The sequence below is a fragment of the Atractosteus spatula genome, chromosome 13 (assembly GCF_055471065.1).
Source record: "Atractosteus spatula isolate fAtrSpa1 chromosome 13, fAtrSpa1.hap1, whole genome shotgun sequence".
NCBI lineage: Eukaryota > Metazoa > Chordata > Actinopteri > Semionotiformes > Lepisosteidae > Atractosteus > Atractosteus spatula.
The window spans coordinates 36,168,881-36,181,315 of NC_142718.1; the positions used below are offsets into that span (position 1 = coordinate 36,168,881).

Sequence of the window (12,435 nt, forward strand, 5' to 3'; positions counted from 1 at the left end):
ATGAGTATCATCTTGCTTCACTACATAATCTCGAAAACTATTTACAGGACAATGCAAAAGGAAAAAAAAAAGATTGATCTGGCCAATCAGGCTTAAATAAATATACAAAACAACAAATGAATTTAATGTTCATTCTACCGAGAACAATAATGGGCTGCAAGAAGATTTTCTGCAGACAGCAGATTTTTAGATTTCCTGTCCTGCAAAGTAAGGCATGAGGGAGCAGCAAGGTCTCACGATGGCTGAAGAGAGGGGTGGGGCCACCATGAACGTGACTTTGGCTGTTTGCCCCAACCCCTTCTCCTGTCTCCCTCTCTCATTAACCTCCAGAATCAAGAGGACAGGTCGCACGATGCCAGCCAGGAGTTCAGGCAGCGGTCAGCTCATAATTCACAAGCTGCTCCCTCATGCGCATTTACTCCCAATTAATGTCACACAAAAGCTGATGACATAATGGTTTTCTCTTTGTTCCAGAAAGACAAAGCATGCTCTGATTATGACACCATACTCCCTGCATTACAAAGGTATGGATGATCCATTAGCAAAAGGATACAAAACAGCCCGTTGAGGAAACCGACAGCAGTAGTTTAAGAGAGGTATGTATGTCTGTTTACTCCCCATGAAGCAGAATAAAATGCGTAAGTTACTTGCTTATGCCCAAGTTTGGATACGAACATTTAGCTCTTTAGAAAGAACAAGAAATGGCTTGGCTCCACCTACTCAGTCCCTTCCTGGGTAATTAAAGAGATTTCAAGCTGACAGCTCTATCATGCTGCTTCTACCCAAAACCAAAGAGCCATTTCAAACTTTAAGAGGTACTTTGGAACCACCTAAGAACCTAGGAAAGGTTCCTAAACAAATGACAGCCATTCTACCCATCTAGCCGGCATGCTGGCGAGTTGTTCATTGACCCACGAATCTCATCCAGACCATTTTTGAAAGAAGCCAGGGCACCCACAGGCCCTTGAGAACAAGGGGCACTTCTTGATGCAGTTTTAAAGGCACTGCCACATAGTTTCCACTCACTGCCTTCGAGGATTTTGAAAGACGTGCATCGGCTCACCTCGCAGTCTTCTCTGTTCGAGATCAAAAACGAAAATCTCACGGAAAGCACAGATGACTGCGGAAAAGGAGACAACTGAGGGTATGATTTCAGACACACTGGTGGATTAGATGACAGGGTTCACAGTTCCACAGGTGGCTGGGTTGGTTAAAAGACAGCTCTTCTGAGGGCTGTCAGGGGGATCTGGAAGAATCCCCTCGTTAACCTTCTCCCTCATTCAATAATGCATGAAAAGAACGCTTGCTTTTTTCTCAGTAGCAGATCTTCACAGGCGTTTGGGCAGGCAGCTGACCTCTTTGCTGCAATGCCATCTCGCTTACAAACAGAACCGCGGCTCAGGAAGTGACAGCCCCTGGGGTACCCTAAAGTGACAGCCCATGGGGTACCCTAAAAATTACCATACCAATGCAAGACAAAATAACAGAGCTGAAGAAGTAAAACCTGTTGCTCAGAACCCAAATCCAGAATGCAATCCTTGTGAGTGTGCATCCCACATAATTAATCACTCAATGATATAAAACAGGTAAAATATTTACAGGCTCACTGCTCCTTTGGCAGTCTTTACAGAACAAGTCAGAAAGGGGATATATAATAATTATCGTATAATAATTATTGACACAAATGGCATTGTACCCGCACAGAATTACAAATTTATATTTTTTAAATATTCTACAAGAAAATTACAAGTAAAATTCATAAAAGATTAAAATTCTAATTAGTACTAATAAGTATGCAGTATTTAAAAAGAATTCCTGAGTAAAATATCATAGTTACTGGTCTGTAAGACTAAAATCTCTTCTATTCCCCAAGATAAGGTCAAGAACTGTAGTGGGAGGTATGTTATTAGCCAAGCCTTTTAAGAAAAGCTGTGTCTCAACACTCTAAATATGGGAATTTAGTAAAATGTGTTCAAGTGTATCCCGCATGGAGAAGAGGCACAGAGACTGACAATGATTATCAGCCTTGGCCACATGCTTGGACCAGTGATCATAGACATGAAAGCAGTGAGGACTCATCTGGATTTGAAGCAAAATCCTTAAATTGCTCTGTTTTCTGTGCTTGTAGAAGATATTGCACGTATGTTCAAAGAAATCCTTTGATTTCAGTGAACATTGATGTTTTGAATAAATACGTAAATAATTATTACTGGTAATTTCCATTATAGTAATTTTTATTTTTTTCCTTATTAATGTATTCCTGTTATAATAAGAGTAAATATTTAAGCACTACTATTCACCGAGACTATTCAATTTTTTAAATTGTCCTTCTAAAATCATAGTGTGGCTTCTATACTAGTGTCTTATACACCAGCAAATGGAGTTCTCTGCAAATAGTAAAGGTGATTGCAAATTGTCACCAAAAGTGTCAGCCAGATTTTATATGGAAAAGTATCCAAGTAGCATTCAAAAGGTAGACTCCCACCCCCAGTTTCCAGATTTTGTGAAAATAATTTCTTCATATTTAATAACGCCAACTATTACACTGTCAGCCTGATATTAGCTTTCATGCTGCCTTGTCTCAGGCAGGAGAAGATCAAACCCAAAACACTGACTTATAAAACTAGTTTATTAAAAAAAAAAGGTCAGAGGAAAACAGAACAGCCTCAGCTCCCAGCGACAACAATTTTCAAAACTCCTGCAACACAGCCTCAAGACACCATAAATTTAATATTGATCTGTTCCGAGAAAACACAGCCCTGGCTGGCTGTCCTCGCTCAGAGCTGAGACTCCAGCAGCGGTGGGGAAAAGGAAATTTGGAGCAACAGCACACACAGCAGCACTGCCTGACGGGAGAGCTAACCCCTCCCGGCAGCAAAGGCGCAGCAGGGAGCAAGACGTGATGAAAGCTCTGCAGAATGGAGCTCCTTGCCCGGGCTGACACAGCTCTTGACTGCATCACTGAAGAGGTGATGGAGTCTGTGCATTAATGTTAATGAAAAGGCAGAAAAAAAAAACACTCCCAGAGAGCCTGACAAAGAAACAGACTTCTGCATGTCACAGAGGCACACTGACTCATGAATATAATTCCTAGCATTTATAGAGCACTTTCCACCCCGAGAACTCCACATATAAGCATACTTTCAGGTTTAATAGATGCCTATACATTCAGAACTAGCACTTATTTTCCAAACCTCTTCAGCAGAGTTCCAGTGAAAGTGCATTAGCACAAAGAAAGGAACACAAATCAGTGAGAGCCTTGGATCAATTATCTACGATCAAAATGACCCCGATTGGCAAAACGGCCTCCTCTCGTTTGTACCTGTTCTTATGGAATTTAAAGGTCGGTTCTTACAGTCACACATACTGCATCTGCGAGATGAGAAACTCACTGTGTTCACCTGTAAGGCTCTGTCTGCATGGCTTGGCACCTCAGTACCTGTCTAACTCATCTTCGTTTGTCTGACTCTGGTCACCTGTTTGTCCCCAAAGCTACCTGTAGGTTACGTGCTATGGGTGACGGAGCCTTCTCTGGAACTCTATCCCCAGGGATATCAGAGAGTCACCTTCCCTGAGCGCTTTTAAATCCAGACTCCAAGCCTTCTTCTTCAGATAGGCTTTTATGTAATTAGTGTGTGTCTGCATTGTCTAATGCATTCTAAACACTTGCTGTTCAATTGTGCTGATCATCCTCCTATCTGCGTTATCTTTTTTTTTCTTACTGTAATGCATTTTGAGAAGCCATGTATAAAAAAAACTATATAAAATATTATTCTTGATCATTAATACTAATTCGTGCCAACTCAAGTTTTAAGAGAGACAAGTATTTCATCATACTTCTCATTCAAGAGACACAAGTAACACCTCACTAAGCAATGTTATACTACTAAAGTTACATTCACAGAAGGTCTCAAAGTAAAGGTGACAGTCAAATCATTCCTGTCTGGCTCTGCTGATGATGAACTACTTATGTTTCTGCCTTGGCCTAAGCTGAACAGTGTCCTTGGTGCAAGGAGCTCCTAAATAATCTAACTTTCCACACTTCAGTTCCTCAATAATTCAGCACCTTACAGCCAGAGAGCAAAGACCAAAACACTAGTAAGGTGCACTTCCCTGCACTTCTTGCAGAGAGCATGACTGCTGCCTTCACAATACAATCGACAGAGCACGATTCCAGGGAGACCTGGATAAGGAAGTGCCAGGACAGACCAACTGCCCTGTTCACAAGGAGCTGAGACATGAAAGACCCTTGCTCATTTAGTTCAGACTTTCATCTAAACTTTAGATGAAAAGCTTCTGATATAAATTCATGTAGGGTATGCTTCTAGAGACGCAGATTTTTGGGGTAAATGTACCTCGATCAAGAGCGCAATAACAGTGTTCACATAACAGACACAGCCCACCAATATCCTTTGGTGTCCCAAAAGGATTGCCTTTTGGAAAACAAAAGGTATCAACGCAGGACACTGTTTGGCTCACAAAGCTTTCCAGAGACGTGAAGTTTATTGGTTATTTATGCAACCAAAGGAAAACATCCTGATTCTTTAAAACCTGAGCAACTGTGACTGGCATCAACTCCACAGGTAACGTTCCCCTGTGCTGGGGTAACCCAGCCATGATCCACCAGAGACCCATCACAAGCTTAAGCAGGCCGATCAGCACTCCAGACATGAGACTTTTCCGGTGGTGGGGAGACGGCTGGTGAGTTCTACACACACTGGACCATTTATCAGGCTGACCAGTCTGTAATTTCATGACAGTTTGAGTTTGTTTATGCACTTCAAAATAATTGCATGTTAAAATAAATCATATATATATATTCAGTTATGCTTCCTTGTAAAAGTTTCAGATATATTAAAAATACTGGTTGTCATAAAGAGATCTACATGTTCATGCCCCCCGCTTTAACACTCCAGATGTGCTCCTGCCTTTATACCTGCCTGTACAGGACAACAGCCCTGCTAGTTGTAGATGATGTCCAAAACAGAAAGGGTTAATCGGGATAGGAAGCTTTTATGGCACATCTCTATTTGCTCTCATTCAATAAACCATTACTACATGACTGCAGGCCATAGGTGAGAGATCTAAGAATCAGCACACATCATGACTTGGTTACTGAGAGACACAAAGATTCTCACAATTATCATGAGACGCAACAACATAAGAAAGATTACAAACGAGAGGAGGCCACTGGGTCCATCTAACCCGTTTGGCAGCTATCAGCTAATTGATTCGAGGTTCCCCATCCATCTGTTCTTAAAAGAAACCAGGCTATCCACTTCAACAACTTGAATATGTAGCTGCTTCCAGACGCCCAAAAGCCTTGTGTAAAAATGTAGTGCTCGAGCCTTAACAGTGACTCCTGGAATATAAACGTTATCATTCAAACGGATTTATTTTTTAACAAGAAGAGAGGGAAAAGAACCGAAGATGAATAAGACGGCAGCCGCCTTTTCTGTTAAAAATAACGGGAAGTTATCATAGCCTCACCCCACCCCCATCATCCTGCCATTAAAACAAAACTTGAATTTTTTTCTATTTCTGACTGTTTATGCTGCACATGAATGATCTTTCAAGGAGAGCTGCAAGAGTCAACAGAAAACCTCTCAAGGTACGGATGACGTGCGGGTGAGTCAAAGAGCCTGCAAGCTGATACTCTTCTCCAGGGGGATTCTGCTGTGTAACCAAATGAATGCCACAGGAATTTGTTCTGGTCTTAGAACGATAATGATGAATACAAAAATGTATAAAGAGAACCTTTAGCTACAGAAATAGCTATTCCTTGAAATACAAAGCAAAACAATCAAACCCTGTGGTGCTCCATACAGCAGCACACTGACAAGACTGCTAAGCACGGCAGCGTGTTAAGGTCAGAGCATTCCAACAACAGTCCTTAATAGTCACAAAATGCAAATTTTAACATTAAACAGTTTTAAGCATACTGTTAAATATTATCATATGTTGGGAAAGGCTATTATGGGTGATCAGGACAAAGGAGTTTGTTACAAAAAAGGACATGCTTGACTCAGTTTGAGCCATGGGGGAGTAATGAGTAATTTTTAGGTAACCGTTTTGAGTAGAGGAACACACTGTACAACAAAATGCACTATTGTGTTCTTTAGTGAGTGTTTCCTTTTTTGCGTCTTTTTTTTATCTTACGCTTTATTTGCTTGATCAAGTTGTGTGTCCGTGTGGTTTCGTTTTTTTAATGGAGAAAATAAAAGGTTTGATTAAAATATATCTGTATACATTCCTTAATAATGTGAAGCTGACGTGAATTTGAACACAGGGTGGAAAAGCAGTGGAGAGCATTTTCACAGGGGTCCCTAATGATGAGGGACGGTGTGAATGCCTCGTGTACAGTGAGCCAAGCAGCGGGCACTCTGGGCTTCTTTCTAACAGCACTACAAGTTATATTTTGGAGGAGGTGAAGTACTGTACTCCTTGGACAAACTTTATAGAGCTATATAATTTTTTTTTTTATTTATGCAGCTAAATAAAAAAGGCTAGAATCGCTGCAGAAGTTTCCATCTCGCTGCCCGTTACCAGAAACCTGCTGGCATTTTGGTCTTGCGGGTTTTTCGAAGATGCCGAAACGTGTAACAAGTTTCACGGCGGTGAGGTTACCTGGTGTGACGGTTAGTTGAAAGTGGTGGAGCTTGTTGACATCGAGGAAATTCACTTTACAGGTACCTGGAGCAGGGAAAGAACAGCAGAACAGAGGCAGGGATTAGGAAAACCACAAACACCCCCAGACACCGCTCGCAGAGAAACAAACTTCTCACCGAACCAAAAAGGCAGATGCAAATGAGTCAAACAACACAGACACTCTGCGTTTAGAGGACAGAGTGTTTCTCAGTTGTACAGGCCACAGCATTTTTAACAAACGAGAGGAGCCCAAGAAATACAGGAACATGAGAATCCTTTTCTCCAGGAAACAGCCCACACAAGTATACATGTAGCAACACACATATGCAGACATCAAGCAGACACACACACACACACATGTAATTCTACTAAATGTTTGTGACAGGTTTTCTTACATTTCTAAAGGAAGCCCTTACCACATTATTTGCATTAGAGAAAAAAACAACTTGTAAGAGCTGGGAAATGCAAGACCAAAGCAGCTTTCTGAAGTGGGTAAATGCTCACAGAGGGGCTGTGCTCTGCACTTTTCTTCACACCCACCACATTGCCAGGGCATTGCCAGGGGAACAAGAGCTCAGAAGTAGAGACAAATTAACAAAATTTAAATCCTGTTCTAAATATCACTCCACTCACTTGGAATTAAAAAACCCTCTCGACATTTCGACATTGAGCTGTGCCAGGATATCTCGGAAGTGGGCACGGCTTTGTCTCTCTGACAGAGACGGAGCTGGCAGGGCAGGGCATGGCACCAGTCCCTGTGCCAACGCCAAGCATCCGATGGCTTTTGATGCTCCACTTACAAAGAGAACTGAGCTGAGAAATCAAAGGAATGATTAATTCCAGCAACTCTCTGACAGGCCTGTAGCAGGGGTGGGGGGGGGATAAGGTTTCAAACTCCATGGGCACAAACAGGTCAAAGAAAAACAAAACTCAACTGGCCACTATCACTCATGAACGATGCAGAAACAGAAATGTATTCTTTGAAGAGGTGCTGAGCAAGGCAGAAAAGGAGCTGAAATGCAGAGTTTCTCCGATTGTCAGATACTTGTATTTTTAAATTCTATTTCTGTAGCCTATGCCGTAAAAATCTTTATATTTACGATCATCACAATCACGCTTTTTGTCATTTGTCCAGCAGAAATAAGGATGTAGTCATTCACCACAGAAAAAATGAGAAAATATTTTCAGAAATCTCATCACCTTTCTGAATGTAGATGGCAACAAAGATAAACCTTTGTTTAAGCAATGCAAAATAAAAATACTTACTGTCTTAGACTGTTAAAATCCCTGTGCATTAAAACTGCATTTGTCGTTAACACATCCAGGTGTTAGGAACACAGATCTGGATATTATAAATGAAGCAAGCTACAACAAACTGTGGTGGAAGTGATAATCCTTCTGTGAGGTGAGGGTGAAAGTGTTCTGTTACATCTGTTATATAAACACAGCATCACAGGGCTGAGTAATAACAGTCATCCTGCTTATAACTCCACCTACTGCTAAAACTGATTATTGCACCCATGGAGTTCAGGTCAGAGGCAGAGGGACAGTCGAACTTGGAATACAGCCTCTTGACTAGGTCAGGTGAAATGGAGCTCTGACTATAGGCTTTCACAGTAATGGGAGTTTGTTTTTATATTCTTCAGCTAAACAAATGATGGGAGAGGGCTATAAAGCACTGACCATGAGAAGGAGACAATATAATGGTGCTGATGTACTTACTGGGAAGATTTGCTTCAAGGTCTGCAACTTCTGCAAAAAAAAAAAACAAAGATACAAAAATTACTGAAGTTATTCTTTTGGAAATATGAAATCCTTGACTACAGTGAATTTTGACCCACATGTGCAACATACTGTCAAAAATCATTCTTTCACCTCAGAAATATCGCCAGACTACATCATGTGTTGTCACTAACTGTTGCTGAAAAGCTGATCAACACATTTGTCTTCTCCCCAATTGACTAGTGTAACGCTCTACTCGCTGGGGCTCCTAAATCCACACTGAACAAACTGCAGTGTGTCCGAAATCCAGCAGCCAGAATCCTGACCAGGTCTAGTGCAACTGATCACATCACTCCGTTACTCCTGGAGTCCATGCACTGGCTTCCTGTCAGGTTTCGTTTCGACTTCAAAATCCTCATGCTCACCTAGAAGGCTCTGTAGGGCTTGGCACCGCACTCTGACGAACTCCTTCAAATCTAGACTCAGAACCTTCTTCCTTTGAAGGGCCTTTACCTAACTGGTCTTGTTATTTACCCTCCTGATCCTACTGTACCCAGTACCCCCGTTTCTCACTGTGTATTTTCATTGTGCGTATCTGGTGTATTTTGTTTATTGTGGTGGTTATCGTTATGTAAAGCGCTTTGAGAAGCCACCTTTAAAGTCGCTATACAAAATAAAGTTTATTTTTATTCTAATAAGAACTGAGCTTTTCAATCTCCAGTAAACAAGATTTGAAGAAAAAATTGTGAAGCACCCGTCCCATTTCAAAGCACTGCCCGTTATCAGGCGTGCTGAACGCTGCCGGCACCACAGACCGCGTGTTCAACGACTCGGACGAGGATCTTGACAACACTGGTAAAGATGACACCAGAGCTGGAACCTGGCAGGAACAGAGCTAAACAGATGTGATCAATGTTGCGGATTTGTCTGGTTTCCATTACATCCAAAATGATTGCAGCTGCACCGCCAGCAGGGAGTGATCCCCCTCGCTCGTGCTGTGCCCTGGGGTGGGGAGATATTGGAGTCACAGTTAAAACGCCTTTGATGTTTCTGATGCTGCTCATTGAAACAAACCAGAACGATTTTTATTCGCTGTCAGTTGCAGCGCAGTGAGAGCATTAAATCACACAATTTGGCTTTTCCATAGATGGCCCGAGCTGGAAGCGTACTGTTGTTTCCCATACCTAACTCGCACAAAACAGCCTGGTGTGGATTCTTTCCAGCTCCTAAATTCAGATACCATGTGAAGAAACAATTCTCAAGATTGGAATGAAGTTGAAAAACATGCTTTTTTTTTTTAAAACCTCTCAACGCAAACTGTAATGGAAGGATATCCACACTAGGAAAATGATCAGAAGCTATTCTTCTTTTTAAAAACAAAACCTTTAAGCCTCAAGTTCCTGAGGATGAACAATGGAGTGTATTATTCTATCAGTGGACCCACAGAAGGGGGTGTTAGCACAGTCTGTGCTGGTACAACAGAAATATTTACACTGCTACAAAGTAACTACTTATATTCAAGGCCAATGCAAGTTTATAAAACTGCGATAAGCAACTACATAACTAATCACTAGAGTTTTTTGGAAGCATTACATGGGTATAATCAAAACTATACTCTGATACAATTCAGATAATTATGTTCAACAAGTGCAATGTGCAAGCTCAGCTACAGTACCCTGCAGCGTTACTCCATGATCATTCTACTCTTCCACCAGTCTTCCTCTGCCCCCTCCATTCTGCCCCGCGCTCGCCCCTCAGGGGTGGAACAAACTGCCCTCAGGCCCTGACCACCTCTGAGCACAAGTTCAAGATGCATCGTAATTTCTTATACACTTCTTCCCTGTAGAAATAGAATAGAAACCAGTGTGTTAAAATCACCACTCTGAATCCACAGTCTTTACACTGTTGTAGTTCTTACCTTTTTATTTTTTTGTGTTCCCCCAGCATTGCAAATCTATCTCTGTGTTTATGATTAAGCGATTTTTTTTACTGCACTTGCATGCGCATTCTCCTTGAACTTACCCCTAATGTAATATTTGCCTCAAAGAACTGCATGTGCTAAAGAGATAACAATAATACACACAATATTAATCACAAGAAGCTTATTTCATTGGCAATATGGAGGGCTTTCTAGGACCTGCATTGCAAATGATTTTACAACTATGAGCTCACAGTAGTTTCAGAATATGTTGTAAGACACATGTTGTGAGCTCACGTATGGGTAAAATACTGTATATACTATTACTGTATATTTTCTGCAAAACACGTCCAGCAGTTCATTCAAACTTTAATGACAACCTCTTCTGTGGTGTCCTAAAGGATGCACCTGTAACAGTGCTTTGGACAGAAAGTTAGGACACCTACACCCAACAATTCACACGTGCAGTGAGACTTCTGTTACAGAGTAAGACTCTATCACTTAATAAAAATCCAGTTCCAGCACTATTCTCACAGAGACCATCACTGCAGCTCCACCTGAATAAGCAACCTACAGGTATTCTGTTCAGAATATTCTACTGACTTGGCACATCTGCAGATTTTTCAGCAAACAAAAACTGTGCAAGTCCTCCAATCTCTATTTCAAATTCAGCTGCTGCATCCATCAGACTGCTTTGCAGACAATCCCATTTGACTCCTATTACCGTAAGTTCAGGTTCAAGGCACCCTTCACATAAAGCTGTGTCAGTGTAATCTCAGCTGCTATTAGGCTGTTGCTTCTAAATCACTAATAGACTCCTACTGGCATGAGGCTCCTGCTACAGGAGTCTGAGTGACAGGCCACCCCTGGGTGTTCTCACAGCCTGGGACTGAGAGATTAGGAGTGCAGTGCTCTAATGGGCTGGACTGCCCTCGGCTTCAGATGACTGGGATTGATGGTTTAAAAGCTCTGCATCTTTAGGATTGCACACTCCCAACAGTGGATGGAAAATAAAAAATACGAACCCCATCCACATACCGCCAGCTCCAGGTTTATTCAAACCACTGCTAACTAATGTAACAAAGTTCGACTTGGCCAAACCATGCTGCTAGACATTCAGTTTTTATTGCACCAATGAAAACAAAACCTACTGATTTGGCTGACGCTTTTATTGAAAGTGTCTAGTACCTACACCCATTTACACAGCTGGTTATTTTACTGGTGCAAATTGGGTAAAGCACAGTGCTCAAGGGTACAACAGCAGGGCCCCCGCTGGGATTCGAACCCACAACCTGCCACTTGTGAGTAAAGGATCCTGACCGCTGCACTGGATATTGCATAAATATCTGTCTGAAATACAGTAAGTGCATTTTTTGCAAGATTTATACCTTGTAAAGCTGTTAAAAATGTAATCCTCAGATGTTTGCAAGTCATCAGCTAGGTTCACAAACCCTTGGAAAGATACCTTGAATGCCACAAGATCACAGACGAGGACATAGAGAATCATGTCATCTGATCATGGGAAAAGCCAGAGAGCTGTCCAAATAGCAAAGCTAAAAGATTATAGACCTCAGCAGCTAGTTACAGCTATAAAAGAATTCCATTAGAGATCCCCATTTCAACTGTACTGTCCACCTGCCAAACACTCAGGTTTTTCTATTCTTTCGCTGATTTTGATCACTGGTGTGCACCTCAACGTGCTTTCAGGCCTGCGCTCCTTATATTAAATACACAAAATAAAAAGCAACAAGGTTTAATTCGAGTGGGGAATGCTAACATTTATTTTTTGCGCGTGTGCATCTGCTTGCTATGCACACTGTCCCCCCTCTGAAAATAGCAACTGATCATCAAGATGCTGACAAAAGCACCTCGGTTTCCAAGCTGTTGATGACCTTACTCCTCCACAACGAGCTGCCAATCTCCCAGTTCCACCAAGGTTTCGCAAACAAAATTAAATGACAGAAAAAGAGAAAAAAAAAGATATTAAAACACTCTCTCTCCTTGTCAATACAGTTGTGTGGCTCTTTACACAAAGATTATTTTCTGAATCCTTCCTAAACCTGCTTATGTCCACTGGATGAGTCAACCTGTATTCATGGGTGATTTTAAAGTTTTTTTTTTTATTTTATATGAAAAGGTAAATCAAA

General features: G+C 41.5%; 1 protein-coding gene across 3 annotated transcripts in view; it reads right to left on the reverse strand.

Moving 5' to 3' along the window:
- Positions 1–12,435, reverse strand: part of ube2f (ubiquitin-conjugating enzyme E2F (putative)) — a 66,150-nt gene that overhangs the window by 38,856 nt on the left and 14,859 nt on the right. For all 3 annotated transcript variants that reach the window (XM_088931138.1, XM_088931139.1, XM_088931140.1), the window contains 2 exons: positions 8,371–8,400; positions 6,628–6,693 (listed from right to left, as the gene is read on the reverse strand). In XM_088931138.1, coding sequence (XP_088787264.1) covers positions 6,628–6,693; positions 8,371–8,400 — 96 coding nt within the window. The remainder of the gene's footprint in view (positions 1–6,627; positions 6,694–8,370; positions 8,401–12,435) is intronic.